The sequence below is a fragment of the Lemur catta genome, chromosome 9, assembly GCF_020740605.2.
Source record: "Lemur catta isolate mLemCat1 chromosome 9, mLemCat1.pri, whole genome shotgun sequence".
Classification (NCBI taxonomy): Eukaryota; Metazoa; Chordata; class Mammalia; order Primates; family Lemuridae; genus Lemur; species Lemur catta.
The window spans coordinates 1,426,312-1,448,567 of NC_059136.1; the positions used below are offsets into that span (position 1 = coordinate 1,426,312).

General features: G+C 52.3%; 1 protein-coding gene across 1 annotated transcript in view; it reads left to right on the top strand.

Moving 5' to 3' along the window:
• Positions 1-21,948, top strand: part of ABHD17C (abhydrolase domain containing 17C, depalmitoylase) — a 40,382-nt gene extending 18,434 nt beyond the window's left edge. The window contains exons 2-3 of the mRNA XM_045561406.1: positions 16,655-16,834; positions 20,506-21,948. Of these exons, the coding sequence (XP_045417362.1) occupies positions 16,655-16,834; positions 20,506-20,725 (400 nt within the window). The 3' untranslated portion in view covers positions 20,726-21,948. The remainder of the gene's footprint in view (positions 1-16,654; positions 16,835-20,505) is intronic.
• Positions 21,949-22,256: the final 308 nt, after the last annotated feature.

Consider the following 22,256-nt stretch of genomic DNA (forward strand, 5'->3'; position numbering starts at 1 on the left):
GCCCGGTCGTCCCCACTGTCCTGCGTAGGTAGCACAGGTGCCCACGTCGGGCTGCACCTCGGCCTTCCTGGCTCCCGAGGCTTTGCCACGACAGCCACTGCTGTCACCAGGATGTGCCTTTGCAGGCGGTGGGCTCCACTGTGGGGACCCTGGGATACCGCCGTGGGCTGTGTCCCTTCTGCGGGGACAGTGCCGTGTGTGAGCCGCCCGTGCTCCGCCGGACTCTGGGGACAGGCGCTTCGTCCTGGCTGACGAGGAGGGGACGCCGGCAGCTGACGGGAAAGGTGGCCCAGACCACGTGGACTCAGATGGGGGTTCGAAGGCAGGCAGGGATGGCGACCCTTCACCCCCGCCAGCCAGTGTCCCCGCCAGCTGTTGCCCAGCGGGTGCGGAATGGAGCTTTCCAGCCGGACAGACGTTTTGAGTAAGTTTGACTGTTCCCCGAGCAGCATCATGCTATTTACTTGGGATTACAGCTTCCATGTTCTGCGACTCGGGGGTTCCACTCAAGCGGGAGGCATTTGAGGCACCCGCCTGGGGCCAGGTGCTTGGAGGTGAGGGACCCGCCACTCCCACTCGGAGATGAGGGACCCACCACTGGAGGTCCTGGAATCTCAGACACCCTGTGGACTTCTCCACCCCAAGCAGAAAATCGGCAGCAATAATCATTTATGAACCACTCAGGGTCATCATTATAGAAATTGGGTGTTGTACGGTGCAGTGATTTTTGATTGATGATTGATTTATATCTGGTCTAGAATGGCGCATAAAATATAAAAAGAGATAGATTACAATAAGGGAAAAGCATAAACAAGGTTGGAAACATAAAATGGAGTTACAAATGAGGTTTAAAAACGCCTCCTGCGGTGAGCTGCTGCCTTTCTGTGAGGTCTGTACTGGGCGGGGCTGCCTCAAGCTCCGTGGGCCTGAGGGTGACTGATGTCCCCACACGTAGGTGCCCTAGGGCAGTGGTCCCCAACCTTTTGGCACCAGGGACCATTTTCATGGAAGACAATTTTTTCTACGGACTGGGGGTGGGGGGGATGGTTTTGCGATGATTCAAGTACATTGCATTTATTGTGCACTTTGTTGCTGTTATTATTACTTTGTAACATATAATGAAATAACTATGCAACTCACCACAGGTTGGGGACCTCTGCCCTAGATTGCTTTTTTCTCCGCCTCTTCGTTTTTCTCTTCTTCTTCCTTCTCCTATTCCTCCTCCTCCCTGTCCTTGGTTTTGCCAGGGGTGGAGTTTTCTGCTCTGGTTCTTTTGCAGAATCCTTTCATTCGAGGTAGGTTTCAGGGGGAGAAACAGAGTCACATGATTTTCCTTTGCCGGTTTTATTACGGATCCACCAAAGGTTCTTCAAAACCTACACCAGGTGGTTATTTAGCTGCATAATTACTGTCACTGTGCTTTTATACTCTGGTTCCCCACAGAGTGACCGGAGTGAAACAAAGAATTGCGGGGAGAAGGTGGATGGCGCCGAAGGGGTCGCCTGGCCAGCCCCACGCCGCGCGTGGGCCCGTTCACCCAGGGGTGCGGGTGCCGGCCGGGCATCCATGCTCCTCTCACGGGGGATGCAGAAACGAATGCAGCCTAACTGGCCAAACTCGCCCCGAACACTTAACCTGTGAACGTGGGGAGTTTTCTCTGCAATTTCTGAGCTAACAGACCCTTGGAATAGAGATTATCTAAAGTCTCTTCTCAGACATTCTCTGGGGGGGGGGGTTGGGAGGGGCTGTTGCCGACTTGGAAGGCTGAGAATTCCTGCTCCCCGGGGCTGCAGGGTGTAGCTCCATATGCTGTAAGCTCTGAGTTTCATATTCTAGTTTATTTTGATGGTCAAGACACTTATTATTAAATCTCCTCTCAATACCTGGGGTTCTCATCATTACTTTTTACGTAGGATATCATTGCAGTTTTGATTTCTCCTTGAATCAGGAGTGGTTTAGAAAAGTTTTTTCTGTATCTTTTTTTTTTTTGGCCAGTGCTCTTTCCACACTGCTGTGCTTTCTCCACATGCGCTCGGGAGCCACTACAGTGCTTTCTCAGCAGTTCCCTTCATAGGTATTTATTTGTCTGTCTGTCTGTCTGTTTATTCAGACAGACACTCCCTTAGAGCGGCTCAGTAGTTCAGTGCATTTAAATAGACATTTGGGGTCTTGCTCTGTTGCCCAGGCTGGATTCAAACTCCTGGGCTCAAGTGATCCTCCTGCCTCAGCCTCCTGAGTAGCTGGGACTATAAGCACAAGCCACTGTGCCTGGCTTATATGTTTTTCCCCCCATTTTCAAGGATTTTCCTCTCCTCTCCTGGTTAATTACTTCTTTTTCTATTGTTCTTATTATTTACCTTGTGGTCAGAGAATGTGTCGTAGCTTCCATTTACTTTGATTTTAAGATTGGTTCCTTTTTAAACTTCGTAGACCCTTTTGACGAGTCTCGTGATTTTCCACCGATTGTTCCTTTGACGCGACTATAATTGCCTGGTTCTGAGAGTGGAAATAAGTTTTGTCAGAGGTCACGTGTAGCTCTGTTCAAATCTTGTAGTTTAAGACGGGGAGAAGGAAATGTTAAAGTGCAAAAACAAAACACGATTAGCTTGTTTGAAAGTGTACCAGCGAGTGTGATGCATCCTTCTTAGGGAGACCTGCCTTGCTGTCTTTCCCAGGTCCCCGAACAGCTGAACTTTAAACCCTTTGTTTCCCCTCATGCCGAGCGACCTGAATCCCTGACAGTGGCTCAGCAGTTCAGGGCGTTTAAGTAGAGATTTTGGGCAATTGGCCAGTGGAGAGGGCAGGGTACAGTGTCAGGTTGCTTGAGAAATTTAACGTGAGAAATTCAGACTATTCGGGTGTTTGGCAGGTGGCACCTCATCGCTCTGCTGCATGTCTGATAAGAATGTTCTCCGGCCTTGGCCAGCCCTGCTGTCCTAGAAGGTCCGAATAGTCCGGATTCTTTGGAGCCACTCTTGATCCCTCGACTAACAATCAACGTCATAGCAAAGCATTCTTTGAAAATTAGAATATAGTCAGTGTCCAAAAATATAGACAGTTTCCCTGAGACAACCGGGAAGGTATTGGGTGAGAGAAAGGGGGAGGAGGGAGAGGGTGCACACAAGGTGACAGGTGACGTCCCAGTGTGTTGTTTGCAGAACCACGTGCAGGAGGACCCGTGAGTGCCCCTGAGGTCTGGGGAGCCCGAGACAGCTGGGTAGCGTGTGCTGTCCTTTGCCCTGACTGCTGCCTACGGCCCTGCACCCTGAGTCCGGGGCTTTCCTAGGAAGGTTCTGGTGCCTCATCATTTAAAAACGTGAGTGTGGCATGAGGGAGAAGGCTGGGGTCACATCCTGAAGCAGCCGGCAGCCCCTCACTCCCGACTTCACCTCCCTACCCACGGCTCGGCGTCGCTGCTGCCTCCCGTCCCTGGCTGTGGCCATCCTTGGTGGCTCTGTGGGGATGGGGTCGGAGCAGAGGGACCTAGCTTTGGAGGCAGGCATCTGACCTGGGCCCAACAGTAAAATTAATTATCTAAAAGCACAGATTTTCCAGTCTGTGTTCGTCTGAAGAGTTAACAAGGCGTGAGCTTCAGCCGCATGGAACAAACTGGCAGGACTCTAACCTCAGGCCCCTACTTCAGAGCCTGGCCGGCATTCACTATCCGGTCCTTAGACCGTGAGCCCCGTGAGGACAAAACAAATCTTCTGTGTTCATTATTGTATCCTCAGCTTGCGGCATCGGGGGGCATGCGGGTGCTTGGTAGCCATTCGGGAAATAGATTCTTCCTTCCCTCTCTCTGGTTCCCGGGGGGCCTCCCAGAGACCCCAGCCAGTGTGTAGGCAGGTAACAGCAGGGCAAAAGCTCACCCGAGGTATTTATCAATGTTACGTAATATTCGATTCAGCGTTTTGTGCACATGTGTAACTTTGCTTTGTGCCAAAGAAGTGTGAATATGAAAACGTAACAGAATCTTAATATTTTCGTAACTGTTTTGGCCCTCTTGTTTCATGTTTTCTCAGTCCGAGGCATCCTAATATGTTGCAGGAGAGGGTGAAAATATGCTTTTTTTTCACAATAAAAATGCATACAAATAGAGCTATATTATGGAAAGCAGTTGTTAATACTTTATAGAAAATTTTATATTCTGATTTCTTTCAAATTTGGGGTTAAAAAAACAATTCTTGACTACCTTTTATTATTATAGTAAAAACTCCTCTTTTCCATATATATCACTTTGCTTTGATGAGAACTCAAAAACCAGGGTCAATTATCAACGAGGAGTCAGATGTATTAGAAATAATAATGTAGGAACATTCCGGGGCTGAGGAGAGGAATTTGGACGTTTAATGTGTTGAGGTGCCTGGTGACATCCTGGACGGAATTTTAGAGAGACGGGACTGTCTGGGGTCCAGTAGGTCTAGAAAGAGCAGAGAAACCCAGCCGGGAAAGCGGACCGGCAGTGAAGTGACTGTCGGAATTGCGTTACAAGCTGGGACAAGAGAGGCTTAACGTGGGCACCTAGGAGCAGACGAAGGGAGGTTAGAGGTAAGCCTCGCTCAGAGGAATGGAACCGATTTCGTATGCTCGGAACAAAGGACCTTAGATCCCCCAGCAGATTCCCAGGAGCGCTGCCTGAATCGGGGGTCCCCTGTTACCGAAAACTCGGCACTTGTCCTCGGTCGCATCAGAAGAGCGAGAACAAGTGGTTTGAGTAGAAGGAAGAGAGGTTTATTACTTTGCCAGCAAAGGAGGGAAAATGGTAGACTTTCTCCTGTCAAAATCCAAACATTAGCAGAAATACAGCACTTTTAAAAGGGGGTCCTTGGTTGTAAGCTGTTGTGGTTAACTATTCTAATCCTCCCATCTCTGCCAAAGACAAAGCCTGTGACCTCCCCCAGCCGCCCACCTGGGGCTGGCTCACCTGGGATGGCTGCCTTATCTGTTTAACAAAGGGCTTAACCTGCCTGGGATGCGGGCCAGGCTGCAGCTCCCAGAAAGAGTGGGGGAAGTTTTAAAGAGACAGAAAATAATTTTTTTCTGCAGGTTCCTCCCTCTACTACAGCCCTAACCATGCCCGGCCCCACCTTGCTTCTTTCCTGCCCCTTCCTTTGTTTAGCATCTTCATCTCAGCATCTGGGGACTGCCAGCCGGTCCTGACGGTCCCTGTCCCACACGGCCTGGGCATCCCTTTCTGACGGCCAGGCCTGTGCTGCCCTCCCTGAACCGAGTTCCTGTGGGATGGGGGTGGGGTGGAAATGCCTCCACCAGACTCCTTAGCACACGTGAGAAATGCATCTAGATGTTGTTACAGTCTGAAGTTTTTGCAATGACAAAACAGTTTTGTTTTGGAATGCAAACTCAGGTCTACGACTGTGGCTGTTGGCATGCAAGTTAAATGAGGCCTGTCCATTTCTGAAACGATTTAAACTGGGAGACAGAGCATTTTACATCCTGCCAAGTAAAAGCCGTTACCGCATCCAGATAAATGTAGGACGCTGAGGTCAAGAGTGTGGGTGGAAACCTGGACTTGCAGGGTGAAAAGCTTGCGGTCCTTCCTCCGGAGCCTGCGGCACGACAGGCAGGTGTCGCAGACAGAAGGGGCCGAACCTGCTGTTCGTGTTGCTGCTGCTCTGATGACCATGGTTCCCTGGAAGGCCGGGCCGGGAGGAGGTCGTGGCTGGTTGTGGTGGGCTGGGTGCAGTGTGGCGGCTGGGTGTTCTGAATTATTAATGTCCCAGCACATGATGTTTTTAGTGGTCAATAAAGGCTTCCTGTTTATGACAAGTAAGGAGGTAGGATTGGCTTCATTGTGTTTATACGCTACATAGTATTTTCATTGGAATACAATGTTGAAGTTAGCCGCAGGCCTTACTTCAGACTGGCCGGAAAAGGCCTGAGCCACGCGGTGCCAGCCTGCATTTGAGGCTGCGGAGGTTGGGTCTGGTGCCATCCCCAGCCCCATGTCCTTGACAGACGGGTGGGGTGAGATTGACTTTAGGACGCAGCGACCTCTTTCACAGCTGCCCTCGAGTGTCAAATATAGAAACTGGAGTTCTGTTGCCGTCTCATTCAAATGAAAGATGCTGCCGAAGGAGACATTTCTGTCTGAGCTTCCGCATGGCGCTGGTTCCTCCGGTGGCGTCCCCGACGATCCCTTCATCCGCAGAGGAGAAGGCGGCAGAGTTGTGCTTGGCCAAGGGCTGGTTGTCCTTTGTTGTGCTCTTACAAAATCCCGGCGGGGAGGGGAGGTAGGGGAAGGGTCTTCGTGACGGGCGGGTCAGCATCCCGTTTAAGTAACACAGAGATCTTGTGAGACCCGGCTGCGTCATCACCGCATGTCCCTGGACCCCCACCGCCCCCTGAGGGGACCATGCGTGGGACAGATGAGTGCCAGGACAGGGTGTCAGTGGCATGCGTGTGTTTGTCATCTTTTTCATTTATGTTTTAATGCCCTTAGATTTTAGAGATCTTGTAACAAAAGCCAGATGTTACTGTTTATTATTATTTTATTTTCTGTTTATTGTTTTACTTCGACAGGAAAGTCCCTTAGAGTTCAGGAGAGCTGGAAATTTCCTTTGGATTATTTAATAAGAAAGTGATGAGTATGCGTCAGACTGAAGATGAATGCTCACTTTTTTGTTGTGCTAAAATATGCATAACCTAAAATTTACCATTTTTTTTTTTTTTTTTTACTTTTTTTTGCCAGGGTATTATGGGGGTATAAATGTTTAGGTTACTTATGTTGCCTTTGCCCCACCCGAGTCAGAGCTTCAAGCGTGTCCATCCCCCGGACGGTGCGCACCGCACCCGTTAGGTGTGAATATTCCCGTCCCCTCCTCCCCCTCCACCTGCCCCACACCCTGTGAATGTTACTGCTACATGTGCATGTAAGTGTTGATCAGTTAATTCCAATTTGATGGTGAAAACCTTACCATTTTCACCATCTGTGAATGCATAGTTCTCCGGCATTGAGCACGTTCCCGTATTGTGGTGCAACCACCATCCTCTCCAGGGCTTTGTCTTCCCAAGCCGAGGTTCTGGACCCGCTCTTTGAAAGCATCCGCTGCACCTGACATGCTCAGGTGGGTGCTCCGGACACGCTCCTTCCCAGTTGCTTTACCCGTGAGTTAGAGGAGGGGCGTGATACTGACATTGCTGGGCGGCTGCACGCCGGCTCTGCCAGGTGGGAGCCCCCTTCACCCACGGGGGAACTAGACCCAGAGCAGGCCTGGAAGTCGTGCCCACACCCGCCAGCAGCAGGGGCAGGACTCAGACGGGAGCGCCGGCTGGGCGGTCGCTCACGGCCTCACGCTGCTTCTCCCAGAGAGGCCCGTGTTGCGGACACAGCTCTGACGTGCTCAGAGCAGCTTGACCATTCTGAGTTAAGTCAGCGACCGCTGTCAAAGCATCACCCTCCTTAGCTGTAGAATAAAGTGGTCCATCTGTACGATTCTCTAAGGGCCTTCCGTTTCTGTCCTGTGTTTGATATATTTCCGTAATCGATGCTGTGAACTTTTTATGCTTTTAAAAAGGATGAGGGCAAATGGAAGGTCCTGGTGGCAGAATGAGAAGTAGGGAACACAAGGAAGAAAGAGCACAAGACAAGCACGAAGAGGGGACTGGGCCCCGGAGAGCCCTGAGGATGCCACTGATGTGGGGACAAAGGGCGTCCCACTGGTCTGTGTGGAGCCCGCCTGTTGCGCCCACTTCCGGTCTGGGCGTCTGCACGGCACACGGGGGGGAGCGGACAGGAAGAGCCGGGCCGTGCCCAGCCCAAGCGGATGCTGTCGGTGGGCTGCATTTTTCTTTCACCGTAGGTGTGGCCTTGTGTCCAGGAGCCACGTGAAGTCCCCTCCGTGCCACAGTCTTTTCATGGAACAGGGAAGCAGCCCGGCCGCGGGCAGGGAAGGACTGTGCGCAGGAGAGAGGATTGTGGCCGGTGATCTGTGCCCAGCACTGTCACCATCGCCTCACTGAACCCTCACTGCAGTCCCAGAGGCCAGACTTACCCCACCCCTGCCTGGCAGAGATGGTGGGACAGGTGCAGGGTGGAGCCCAGGTGCAGACCTTGAGTTGCCCGAGTCCAGAGCCTGCTCTTCCTTCTGCGTACCCTGCAAATCTCCACCGTCCTCCCCTGTCCCCACCCCAGGTTGCTCACAGAGCCCAGTGTTAGCCCAGTGTCCAGAGAGAGGGGGAGGGGAGAGGGGGAGAGAGAGAGGAGAGGAAGAGGGGGAGGGGAGAGAGAGAAGGAGAGAGGAGAGAAAGGGGGAGGGGGGGAGAGAGCACTTGAAGCTCACGTGACTAGTTGACAAGTTGCAGAGCTCAGACCTCCCTCACTCTCTCAGCTTGTCCTCCTTGGGGTCATGCTCAAAGAGACTCTTTCCATGTGGTGACAAACGCGTGTGGCCTCAGGCTCGGCAGAAGAGGTGCAGACACCCTGGGGAGGACCGGCGTGGACCAGGGGACGTCCTGTGCTTGTCCTGACGCCGTCGCCCTCGCTGGCCAGGGCTGGACGTGTGTGCACACCCAGAGTTCCAGCGCGGGGAGGGAGAGGGACACTCCAAAAGGTAGAGCAGGTCACACGTGTTCTCTGTCCCCACTAAGTCACCATCCAGGAATTTCCCAGTGGACATCTCAGCAGTTTCAGTGCGAGACTAACGCAGTGTGCAGTGTGGCTGTCTCAGATCCGCAGCTGTCGCAAGCCAGCGTCGGTCTCGCCTGCGGCCGTGTGAGAACTCGTCCTATGGTGTCATAAAATGACCAGAAATGGGATGCTCAGGGTTCTAGTTCTAAGAAACAACTTTCAGCCTTGGCCCTCCAATGGGTAATTAACTTCGATTGTTAAAGTTTCCCCCATTATAGAGATTTAATGAAACCTTACTTTTAACTAGGGTTCGTGGAGGTGGGGACAGTGGGATGTTTTTTTAAGGCTCTGCTTCGGTCAGGTGTCTGTCTTTATCTGTGTTTGGTGTGGACCGAAGTGACGTTTATTGAACGTCTTCTTTGTCAGATGTTCATGCCGGCTCCCGTAACCCTCTCAGAGCCCCTCGGGGTGGTGGTGTTCTAGCCCTTGGACAGGTATTCGTGCAGCTGTCGGGGAGCCGGCGTTCTCTGGCTTTTCCGACATGTTAGATAATCACAGATGCCCAAAGAGCAGTTAGAACAACTTCATGCACAGTTATGCTCAGGTAAGTTCAAGCAAATTATTCTATTTTAATCGTAATAGATCCGAAGAGAGTTCATCTTATATTTTTAGGACTATAACTTTTCCTCTAAAAGATGATTTTGAAAAAATGAAGATGAAGTCATGATGTCAGGTTTTGTTTGTTTTTGCTTTGACACAGAGAAAGAGTGTTGTAGGAGTAGAGAACCGTCTTTATTGTCATAGAGAATTAAGTTGTTCTGGAGGTAAGTTTAGACCTGACACAGAGCCCCTCCCTGAACCACCGTTCGGCAGGAATGTCAGGCATCTGGGGTAGACGAAACAGCGCACACAAGGGTGGATGCCGTTTTACAGAAAATTAGGTAACGCGAGTCTTGGTATGTGTTGAGATGAACCAACCGGCTTAAGAAAGACGGCACGGATGAGCCTGAGCTCACCACACCAAGCCTTCGCGTGAGCTGTGTCTTCTAGAATGCCCTTGTCATTCTGTGCACACGTTGTTGTCATCTCACGGGGCACCTGGACCTCTCAGTCCCTTCCGGAGCTTCTGCCCTCAGCTGTCCTCCTGCTGCTCCTGGCCTGGGCAGATGCTCCCCAGGCGGTTTCTTCCTCCAGCCGCCGGGCCCCCTCCGTGCTCTGCAGGAGACGGAATGAGGACAGCTCAGGGCTGGTCTTTCCAGCATAAACATCAAGACCGTTTCAGGAAGATTTTTCTTGATGATTAACCCTGGGAGGTTGACTTTCATATGCCCTCCTGGGAGGTTCCGCGGTTCCCTCAACCTCAGTACGTTCCCAGTCTGAGCTAATTTCCTAATGAAACAAACAAAATTCCAACCCCCCTCGTCTCCTTCCCGGATTCCCCAAGTTTCTCAACCCTCACCTGTAGAATCCTCTCTGAATCTCTCTCCCTTCCCCTCCACTGCCTGCTGCATATGCAGCTCTGTCTGCCCCCCACGGAGCACTTCAGCTGCACCCTTGGCTGCCGTCCCCTTGCCGGAACTCGCAGCCGGTCTGCATATCCTTGGGATCTTGTGTGCACATTCCCAGACCCTCCGACCTGCACCTCCTGCTGCGCCAGGCCAGGCCCCGGTGCCGGCTTCGTGGGAGGCCCCCTCCCTGCCGCCTGTCTGTCTTGTTCTCAAGTCCCTGCCTTGGACGCTGGCTTCTACCTCCACACGAAGCTTCTCCTGACTTCCCGTCCCCATTTTGATCGCTCTTTGCTGTGCTTTGATGAACTTACAGACCAGAATATTCATCTTGCCTACATCTATTCTTGGTTTTAGTGTTATTTCTTGGTGTAAATCTCATTTCATTCTTTATTCCCCCGAGGACGTGTAACCCAAGAGCACACAGTTTGTCCTCCTTGCACTGAAGTGACTGAGGCTACTTTTAATATTGTATCTCGTATGTTTTATTTTATATTCGGTGTCTGGAGGATACCTCGACGGTGCCCAGGTTTTTAAAACTTCCAGGGGTTATACTTATCTTGTTTGTGAGTGTCCCTTTTAACCAAATTAGTTAGAAGCTAGAAAAAAGGAAACAAATGGACGGCAGACGCCACTGACTTTGAATTTTTAGATCTTCTCCAACTGCGCCCGCGCGGCAGGTACTTTAAAATGTATTTTCTTTGCTTTCGCCATTGCGATTAACAACCAATAGCAATCTGTTTGTGTTAATTAGTCTAACACTGGAAAATTTTCTAAACCTGCAAAGGTGTATTTTAAGAAAGGAAAAATAAGCATGTTTTAGGCGATTGGTGGTTTTTTATTCTCTTTCTCATGATTACAATATAAGCACTAGTTTGTTAAGCTCTGGCTACGGAAAGTGAAAGCCTGGCTCACCGCGTATACGCTGAGGGCAACAGTCTTCCACACGGCCGTCTGCGGTGTACATACCTGCTTCTGTACATACTCAATCCTCTTATTCCGAGACCTTGCTCCAAAGTTTATTATTTTTATTATATGTCTCTGAGGTTTGTAAGGTTACTAGCCTTTCTCACTGTCCTCAGACCTCATCCTTCAAGTAACATTTATGTTACCTTGTATATTTTTCTTAGTCCTGTGTCTTAAGATAATCCCACTAGGAATTCTAGCTCTAAAATAGAATGTTGACTTCAAAGGTAACGGAACTGTGCCAAGCGTGCATCTCTGAAGATAAGTGAGAGCTCTGGACAAAGGACAAAGTCAAGGCCATGAACTTAAACAGGATGCGGAGAGTCTGGGGGGGCCAGGCTTGCTCACAGTCACCAAAAGGAAAGTCTTACATTAAAACGAAACAAACAGATTTTAACCTCATAAGTGGTTGCCCTGGGACAGCATCTCCTTGGTGGTCTCAGCCCCCATCTCGGGGACTTCTTGCTTCCACTGCCCCTCTTGCTGCTGTGACGCCACCAAGCCCGGCTGCAGGGCACTCCAGGGGCACGTCCCACGTGCTGAGTGGAAATTGAAACCTAGATTGGCAGTGGTCGACGTGTGCTCCAGGTAACGCAGCTTGTGACTGCAAAAACATGGTAGACGTTTGGAGAGGTGAGGAGCAAGGCATGTGGGTTTCCAAGGGCCATTACTAAGCACCTCACTGCCTGTTACAGAGTAACTGTTTAGGGTCAGTGCTTTGTCCTGGCAAGAATGGAAAGACTTTAACTCCTTGTGCTGTTTTTTAAGAAAGTCTTACCATGCCTAAAAACTTTAGTGCTTATGTGCTTACTAAGGATTATGGTGGTCTTCGCTTTTGCTAGTTTGCCAACCAGAGATTCTGTCCCTGTCTAGACCTCCAAGAAGATGTTAAACTTCGAGTGGATTATATATCCACTGGGATGATGACTATGTCTGAAATTTAGCTTTAATTTGTTCAGAAACAGCCTTTGGCTAGAATCACATTCTGTTCAAAGCCTGAGGTGCCTCCAAGCTCACTGATCCCTGAGCCCGGGAATTGTTGAGCAAAAGGAGGTGTGACTTCCCTCCCCAGGGGGAGCTCACAACTCCTCTGGCAGCCTGAGGCACTCCACACGGGGCGGTTGGTCACATGCACCCTCGTGTCACCAGGCCACCCGCGGGTGGCTCAGGAAAGACAATTCCGTGCCGTGTGTAGCCGGAGCAGGTAGGAAAAGTGACTGAAGGTGGGACTGAAATGCGCTTGAAGGACCCAGAGTCTCCTGGGTAATGAAGGAGAGAGAACGTTCCCGATGGAGGGCGTTAGGGACAGTGAGGAGTCCCACCTGCGGGAGCCAAAGAGCCACTTGGCGAGAAGAGACAGGGCTGGAGGAGCAGGAGGGGCCGGGCTGTGCAGGGGGATCTGAGGACACAGACTTTCATCCTCAGCACGGCGATTTGCTGAAGGTTTGATGAGCAAAGTAACAAAAGTGTTTTCTCCTAAGGACGGTATCTGATGGAAAGTAGGGGACGGGAGGGAGGGGAGTGGCCTGAGCGTGGCAGCTCACACAGGTGGACCGAGGGACAGCAGGTCTGGGGAAGCAGAGGGCAGGCGTGTGCGCCGACGAGGCTTGGGGGACCCCCGGGTTCTGCCCTGGGGGGAAGGACAGGGCCAGGCGGCTGGTGAGCCGTCAGAGTGCCTGCCGCTAGCGTGAGTCCGGGCCGGGCAGTGGACCGAGACAGGTCCGAGGTCAGGAACCAGGACACCTGCCTCCCAGTCGACATAAAACCATACACAGACCCCAAAGGGAGGACAGAACAGACCGGGGTCGGAGCTGTCAGGCCGCCTGAGTGGTCGCAGCGTCGTGGAGAGGGGTGCAGAGGCAGCGACGGGAGGTTCCGGGAAGACTCTGGGCACAGACCCCGGGGCCCCACGGTGGGTGTTCACCACTGGGCGGACTGTGCGCTTCCGTGTACCAAACGCGCGGGCGGGTCCTGATCACAGATGCTGCCGGATGTCGCCGACCACCGAGCGACAGGAGTGGTGTCAGAAAGTGAGGGGTCCAGAGAGATCGCAAAGGTGGACGTGGTGGGACTCAGTGGCCGAGAGTCTGTGAGGGACCCGGGGAGGGAAGGGTGGAGAGTCCGTGCGCCTTCCCAAGCCCGTTAGGTAGAGGGTGCGGTGACTGGCAGAAATGGGAAGATTCGGGAGGTGCTGGGTGCGAGGTGACGGGGAGCTAAGGAAGAGATGCAACGTCAACAGAGAGCGACGGGGGCCCGAGTACAGGTGGGATGCCGGGAGTGAGCAGACACATCTCAGCAAGCCTGGCTGCCCGTGCATTCACTCAACAAACGTTGCACAACTGTGCGGGATGCCGCCATCGGGCAAGTTCTACAAGGAAGTCAAGCTGAAGATACAAGATTCCAGAGCAGGGTGAGGTTGAGTGTGGAGGGATGTCCGCTGTCTGCCGTGTGGGGCAGGAAGAGGAGTGAGCAGGAAACAGAACAGTGCCGCGCCAGAGAAGAGCGGGTCTTGCTGACGTGGTGCTGGGGACCAAGAACGTTTCCAGGGTGCCGTCGACAGCAAACGTTGAGCACCGTCCCCGATGCAGAGAGTGCGGCATTCCTCCCCCGCCCGTCAAAGGTGGGGACCCCAGCCCGCCTGTGAGCTCCACCCCGCCCTGACTCCAGGTCCCGCAGGTAGCAGCTCCGGCTGGCGTGCCCCGGGCAGTGCCCTGCGCGTGAGTTTTCCGTTGTGTTTCTCTTTCTATCAGAGCCCACCTGTGCCTGCCCCCTCCGCTCTGTGCCAGTCGGGCATCCTCGCAACTCACGGGCGGCCGCCTCTTCCCTTTCAGGCACTTCCTTCTTCCTTTGTAGACTGCCGGTGCCACATACCTATTTCTCCAGCCACTTTGTGTGTCCTGATCTTTGGGCCGTGCCAGCTCCCTGTCCGACTCCTACCCCTGCTGCCCGGTCGGTACCTGGCACCGTTTTGGCTTGTTTTGTTTTCTCGCCCTGCGCTTCCCACGCTCGAGACTTCCTGGTCCCACCGCCCGACTGAGGCCCTGGTGCTGTGTCGGCTTCCCTGAGCCTCCTGCCCCGACCTGCAGCCCGTCCCGACCGCACTGCTTACTCTCTGCCACCTCCCCAGGCCGTCACCGCACGCGGCAGGGTGTTGTCCTGGCGGAGTCTTTCTCCTGACCACGTCCTGAGTTCCCTGGAGGGCAGAGACACGTGTCCCCAGACAGCCTGCGTCCTGAGCCTTCGCTGCAGGCTCTGATCAGAGGCGTCCTGCCTTCCGTTTCCTAGGCCGTGCGTGTCGCTCTGGCCACGTGGGTGCAGCTGTGGTGCGGTGGTGGGAGAGGAAGACCCCTGCCGTCTGTGGCCGGCCCCCCTGCTTCTCCTCTGCAAATCCTCTTACCTGAGCCCAGACCCAGGGCTGGGGCTGCCAAAAGTAGGAGGGCCAACAGGTCGGAGGATTCTGGGGGTGGTTACGCCGGGGTTGAAGGTCAGGGACCGAGCTCAGGTACAGGGACGTGTGGATCACAGGGCTGGCCTTGGAGAAGTTTGAGGGAAGAGAGCTTGTGACCAAGCTGAGGAAGGGCTTGGGGAAGCGGGGAACAGACTGGATCGAGGGGAGACGCTCAGAGATGCATCTTGGTTGTGTGGCGATGAGGTTTAGGGTGTGGTGTAGCCAGGCCCCCCACGGTTTCTGACGGCCCGAGTTCCGCCATCGGCATCGAGACTTGTCATCCCTGTTCCAGTCCCTCTGTGTAAGTCTGAGCCCTTCTGTCAGATTTCGGTGCCAGAAGCTGCCCGGAACCCCAGGGCGGCTCTCGCAGGCCTGGACGTACCGTGGCGAAGTGCGGTGACACCCTAACTCGGGACTCTGGTGTTAATGAAATGATACGTCGTGCAGGCTGTTTCCCCAGAGAAGAGTACGCAGAAAATACCTACTTACACATGTAAGTCGGGACTACAGACTTCATGAAGAGGTCCAGGGAGAATCCTATAAAAACATGTTTTTATCCTAACAGACCTATAGTTGACCAAGGGTAAACGCGGCCGTTGCCCACATGGCTTCACCCTCCGACCCGAGTCTCTCCCTTCATCTGCCAGGACACTCACGTCCCAGTCACTCACCCTGCGTCAGGCCTGGCCTCGCGTCCCTTGGCTGCTGTGCCGTGTCCGCTGAGCTCCCCCCCCAGCGAGGTCACCTCTCTGTGTCCAGAGCTGCCTGCCCGGCGTGGCACAGCCCGGGTGTGGCGTCCACAGAGCAGGTCCCAGTGCTTGCCCACTCCCGCCGCCGATTCCTTCCTAGGGCCCATTTTCCTGTGGGTTTTCATGGGGCTGGAGGGAAGGAGTCTGGACTGCACCCCGCCAGCCCCCCAGCTAGGGAGGGACTGTTCCCTTCACCGAAGGCCGCTGGCACAGAGCACCCCATACTGCCCTGTAGGCTGCAGCCGGTATTTATTCCGAACGGTGGGATTGTCGGCTCCCCGGCTTCAGCTTTACCGTTAACGTCAAATTGATTTCCCAGGTGCGCACTAATTCACACTCCTATGGCGACGTAACAGCGTCCCACTTTCCCACGTCCTTGCCGTCCCTTGACATTGTCTGGTTTTTCATTTCTGTCCGTCTCTTGGGTATAAAATAATAACCCACGGATTTAATTTGCATCTTCACGTACTTGTGTGTGCTGGGCATTTGCCTGCCGTCTTCCCTGCCACGTCTGTGCTCCTGCTGCCTGTTTCTTTCTCTTTCCCGTGTCTAGACCAGTCTTTCTGCCTTCCCATATCCTCTGTGGGTTGACAGCAGAGCACGCGTTTCCCTGGGCTCCTGCTTCTGCCGCCAGCTCTGGGGCTGCCTGGGCCCGATGGCCGCCATGCTGCGTCCCCCCCGCAGGACGGGCAGGGACCAGGAGCACAGTGTTCCCTGTGAAGCCCAACCTGCCGGGGCTCGTGTCCTTCCTGCTGTCCCCCGGCCGGCAGGGCTGAGTTCTCTGGGCACCAGGGAGGCTGGAGAACAGAGCCCGTGTTTTGTGCAGCCGTTTACCCGACTGAAAACCGGAAGGGAGTGATTTGGAGACCACCGATGGATTGAGAGACGTGGAAGGGTGTAGCCCCAAGAAGAGGCTAAAGAAAATACAATTTTCTCCAAATTAATTGTTTCCCAGTAAACCTTCCTTTTTCTCATAAATGTTAATATCATTCATATCATTAACACTTCACTTGAGAATTCTTAATATTACAGTTGGCTAAACCCGCTTTCGTTTTTCCTTCAGAAATGCATGTATGATTATCAGAGGAAATAGAGAGTAATAGGAAGTAGATGCTCTGTAGCTACCGAGATGAAATTTATAATACATGTGTTTAATTCATCTGCCAGAAAAAAGTCATGTTGGTTATTTTTGCAAATGTTGGGGCAGACAGAATCTCTGTCACTGAGGCCCCTAACGTTTGTTTTTGTCAAGTGCAGCTTCGTGGTAAGCTGCCGTGCACAAGTTGGATGATGAAGATTCCGAGCCGGGGGGCGTGGGAGCTGTGTTGGTTTGAGACACGGTGGCTTCCTCTCCCTGTCGTCACCCGGTAGCTGACGGCACGCACCTCTGGTCCCGCAGGTACGGCGTGAGCCCTGAGAACATTATCCTGTACGGCCAGAGCATCGGGACGGTGCCCACGGTGGACCTGGCCTCGCGGTACGAGTGCGCGGCGGTGATCCTCCACTCCCCGCTGATGTCGGGTCTGCGGGTGGCCTTTCCAGACACCAGGAAGACGTACTGCTTCGACGCTTTCCCGAGGTGAGTGCACGTCTGCGTGAGTGAGTGCGAGCCGGCCGGTGAGCGAGTTCAGACCTGACGCTGCTGTCCCCCGGGGGCCGCTAGTGGTGCTTCCTGGGGGCAGCCACACGTCAGAGCCCTGCCGGGCACCGGGGGGATGTGGAAGGGCCTGTGACACGCGCTGTCCGCAGACTTCATCCTCACTTGTGACCATCTCCCCGGTGCCGTGTGAGGACCGGGGTGTACTGAGGCCTGAGATTTACTGATTCAGCTGCGCGATACAGCGTTTGGAAAAAAGAAAAAGCACTTCCGTATCCTAAAGGCAGTAGTGCAGCACTGGTTCGTGTGTCCAGGGGACACGCATTGTCACACCACGAAGAGCCTCGTGCACCGTGCGTGGTGAGGCGGGTAGCAGTGGCCCGCACGCTCCAGTCGAAACGACAGGCAAGCGCAACTGTGAGGCTTCTCTCTCCTTTCCGCCAGACAGTGCAGGTGAGGGGAAAGGTGTGCTTGTTTAAGCTTCTTGTAAGTAGAACGAAAAAGCTGAAGTGAGTCACCTGGCAGGCCAGGCTCTGATCTTTGTAAGTGGCCACAGGGACAGTATTATCAGGGAACAAACCCCCTGCCACCCGTCCCATCCTGCTTTGCCGCTTTGACCGGAAGCCCTCACGCCTGCAGAGGTGCCCGCACCCCGCGGGACGCTGGGAAGGGGGAGCCCACTGTCCCCCCGGGGCCTCCCCGCCGGCCGTTGGGGGCGGCAGGGCAGCTGCCAGCCTGACCCCTGTGGTGCCCAGCCCCACCAAGAGAAGGAAGAAGATGTACTATACCTGCAAAAGCAGCAAGCACACTGGCTCCTTAAATACCTCTGTTTGAACATTTCTACTTTGTTTTTTCAACCTACGATGAGGGAAGTGTTTGTAACAAGTGTTTGCACCCAGGCTTTCCCGCAGTGTGTTGCTGAAGCAGCCTGAGGCGGCTGTAGCAGGACTGGCCAGCTCGTGTTGCCATTTTATGGATAAAGGCTCAGCAGAAATGTCCAGTTTTAGGGTTTTGATTGACCTGTTCATTGCTATCATTCTGCCTCTGCTGGGGGTGGCAGGGAAAGAACATCATTTGGTTGCACAGATCCGTTACCCAGAGTGACTTGTTTCACAGGAAGAAACCTGTTAGCACCTTGGGTTCCTGAACCTCAGCTCTGTGCAGTTTATACCAGGATTCAGGGAAATCCGGCTCATGGGAAAGTGGCACTGCAGACGTCCAGTGGGTGGCTGGGCATGCTAAGCAGGGCCAGTTGCATCTCGAGTGTGGCCTGGTTTGTGCTGAATTGGTAATGAGAGGCCAGTTTGTTGAAAGACGGATATTCAGCATGTTTGTGGGAAGCAATGCCAGCAGTTACCCTGGCAACAAAACGAATAGGTTTTTTTCCTGGCTCTTAAATTAGCATATACCTTGACATACAGCCATGACAACTAATTGCAACTTACTAATCAATAGCAGACGAACAGCTAATCTTATGCTGAGTTTATCTGAGAGCCGGGCTGCGCACTTTATGCCCATTTTCCCCCTTAATCTTCACTCCGGCCTGAAGAACTTGGTCCACTGACTATACTCATTTTACAGATTAGGAAACTGAGGCTTAGAGAGGTTAACTAATTTGTTTAATTAAGGTTGGTGAGCAGAGACAGCAAAAAGAGACCGTGCCTCATATTCAATACCATACGTTATCAACGTGATAGATTTCAAACCTTTAGCGGCTGCACGGACTTTGATCGTTAACTGAGTTTAGTGATCGTTTGCTGGCGGCGTCCATGGCTACCAACGGGCAGAGGCGCCTCTGTGTCCTCCCCGTAAAGGGAGATGCCTTCACGGTCCCTCTTAGTAATAAAGAAAACAGGCCTGATCAGGACTCTGTTCGTGGTTTATTTTCTTTTATTTCGGGTCAGATGATGGATCTACCCTCACTGACACACGCCAGGAGCAGATTCTCTCTCTCCAACTGTGCCGCACGGAGCCGTGTCCCAGGCCCACTGCAACCATTGCGTAAATATCTTTTTAATGGAGCGTAATTGAACCCTCTTAAAGAAAATCACTTTAAAATTAAATGTAAGGGGCGAGTAGGTTTCCAAATAAGATTCCTAATCTCCATAATTGGCTACTGCCACAGCGGCTCTGCCCTTTGCAAATTGCGTGGCGGGTGAGGTCCGGCAGCTTCCCGGGGTGCCTGCAAGTGGCCTGCAGCCTCGAGAGCTGTGGGTGAGGGCTGGACGACGGTTGTTTGCAGATGTTCGGAGTGTGCATCGGCCAGAGCTGCGTCGTCCGCATGGCCGCCCGCGTGTTACGTAGCAGCCGCTCCCTGCCGCAGCCCCTCCCTGACAGAGCAGCCGTGCTCGTGCCTCTCCCGTGTTTCGCTGGCGATTAAACAAGATTTTGCGTGTGAAGTACAAAGCACCCAGCCGTGTAAATGTTTAATACATGTTGGCTGCTATTTTTAACAAACAGATGCCCACAAATAATACCAGTTTGCATCCTTTCGTCCCTTTGACTGGGATGAAGTATGGAAAGAGAAGTCAGCTCCAGGAGGCCCTTTGGCAGGACAGAGAGATCCGTGTCTCCAGACTTTTCCGTGGGTCACATGCCTGGTAAATCCCCGTCAGAGGAGCCCCCTGCACAGCCAGCCCCAAATGCCCAGCGTCCGGTGACTTGCTCTTGGAATACACCATCGGCGCCTGACCTGCATTCTTTTGAAGATCCCCAAATGCTCATCCTTTGAGGGTAGATCTGGTTTTTGTAGACAGAAGTCATTTGGAGCCAAACCTAGGCATGACATTAAGTTTTCAAGCTAAATAGTACAGTTTTTATTTTAAAAACTAGGCATTAGCTTTTATGAAATGGAATTTGTATCCTGTTATTCAATTTCCCAAAGAGACATTCATTCAGTTATGTTAAGTACTGGCCTGTTTACTTTAAAAAAAAATCCTCTCAAAAATATGAATATATCAAAAATATTAATTACTGGTTTGTTAGTCTGATGCTCTTAAGAGTTCTGTTTTTAATAAAATACTTTTAAGAAAAACAAACAGCCGCATGCAGTGCGGTATCCAAGATTGGATCCTGGAACTGAAAAAGGACGTTAGTGCAAAAATGAGTGAAATCCAAACAAAGTGTGGCTCTGAGTCCATGGTAAGGTGCCCGCGCTGGCTTCTCAGTCTGACAACGCCCCACGGTGACCTGCGACTCAGCTGCATAGGAAGTGGGTCAGGAGTGTACAGGACCTCGGTCTTCCCTTTGTACCTTTTCTGCAAATCTAAAACTATTCCAGAAGGAAAAGTTAATTTAAGAAAGAAATGAATTAGTAGAAAAAAGTGAGAGAATACAAGGCACAGTGACCACAACGTGTCAGTGCAGGGTCATCAGCTGTAGCGGCCGTCCCACTGCGCTGGGGGTGTTGATGCTGGCGGAGGTCGTGTGCGTGGGGGGCGGGGGGTGCGTGGGACCTCTCTGTGCCCCTCTCAGTGTTGCTGTGAACCCAAGGTTGCTCTAAAGAAGCAAAGTCTTTAATTAAAAAGAAAAAAACCCACGGTGTTAACTTCCTCGCCCCGTGGATGTTGATTCGCTTGTCGGTAGGTGTGATGTCTTGTCTGAGAGTAAAACTAAAGGAGTCTCTTTCTGCTCCCCCCCCTTCCGTTTTGCAGCATCGACAAGATATCTAAAGTCACCTCCCCTGTGCTGGTCATTCACGGTACGGAGGACGAGGTCATCGATTTCTCCCACGGCCTCGCCATGTACGAGCGCTGCCCGCGCGCGGTGGAGCCCCTCTGGGTGGAAGGGGCCGGGCACAACGACATAGAGCTTTACGCACAGTACCTAGAGAGACTAAAACAGTTCATATCGCACGAACTTCCTAATTCCTGAAGACGACAACTCGATTTTACCTCATTTACTGTGAACGGAAGAGTCCTCTGGTTTGCACACGCTTTACCTGGGTAGCTGTAATGGCTCGGTAGCCACGAAGAAGTGCCCGGCCTTTAGGGTGTTCTAATCAAAGAGCTGATGAAATCTCCATCTTTTTTATCTAGAGATTGTTCTACTAATTCACACAACATGATAACTGGACGGTCGAGACTCCAGCTTCCCTGCCCTGCGGGGTGGGCCGAGAGCGGGAGGTGGGGCGGGTTCCAGTGCTGTCCGGGTGGACCCCGTCCCTCTGTCCTGCCGCCATTGCCGACTCAGTGGGTGGGACTCGCCGGTCCCCACCGGGGCCCTTGGTGTTTGCAGCTCTTTCGGGCCCTGGATTCATGGGTTCAGTCCATTTGTGACGCTGTGATAGTGTAACTGGAAAACCATTGTGGTGAGAGTTTTTTAATTAATTTTCATTACCATGGCGATCTTTCCCCAAACACATGAACCGAAGAGTAATTGACTGGATCTGTCATGAACAGCTTCATCAACTGTAGCCACATAAATATAACTGGAATATTCTTAAACAAAAGAAAACTGGGGGCTTTTTTAAGTGTAAATTTATTCCTAGCCAACAGAGTTTTAATATTTTGACTGGTTGGTTTAACAAAGAGCCCAGCCGACTCACCTTCTCTCACATCCTCCTCGTGGGCCTTTTTAAAGAACTGTACATATTTGCAATCGCCTTGTGCATAGGTTCCTAACGGGCAGTTTCCTTTTGTCGGCTACAACAATGAACTGCAGACTCCTTGTTTGTATGTAAATGATCGAATACATTTTGTTAATCTGTTTTTATTTCTAGGTTTTGCTATTAAAAAATTTTATAACATTTCCAAGACAAAAAATTCCAAGTTTATGCTTTGAAGAATTTATGTAATTAAAATTTCACTAAACTAATCTTTTTAGTTTAGGAGCCATTTGGGTTTTGACACTGGAGTTGAGCCGAATGAGCATCGGAAACGTCAGATGCTTAAAAATGCTACACTACTTGTATTGGTTGGGGGTTTGGGTTTGGGGTTTCTTTGGTTTTATTTTAATTTTGTTTTCCAATTTAAAAGCCTTAAATGTACTGTAAGCCTCGATCGCTGTGCAGCTGGACGGCGGCTGGCTGCCGGTTTGTGTCCCGCTGCTCGGAGGAGCAGGTGGCTGGAGACGGAATAAAGGATGCATGGATCATAGCGTGTGGGTGCAGTTTTTCCTCTCGCATCCGAGACACGGGGAACGGGAGAACCGGTTTTGTCTTGCTTTAAGAAGAAACCCTTGGGCTTACAAACGCACTGCCTCTCGCGGTGTAGGCTTTCATTTGTGAGAGACCTCAGACTGCTGTCGGAAGAAGCCAAGGTATAAAACGCGCGGCAGCGGAGTGCAGGTGGTATCTGAACAGCGCGCGACCGAGTCTGGCTGCAGAGCAGAGTGACGCAGGGAGGGAGCCCAGGTCAGGTGTGTTCTGTCGTCTCTTCTGCCCTGTGACCGCCTGACCGGAAAA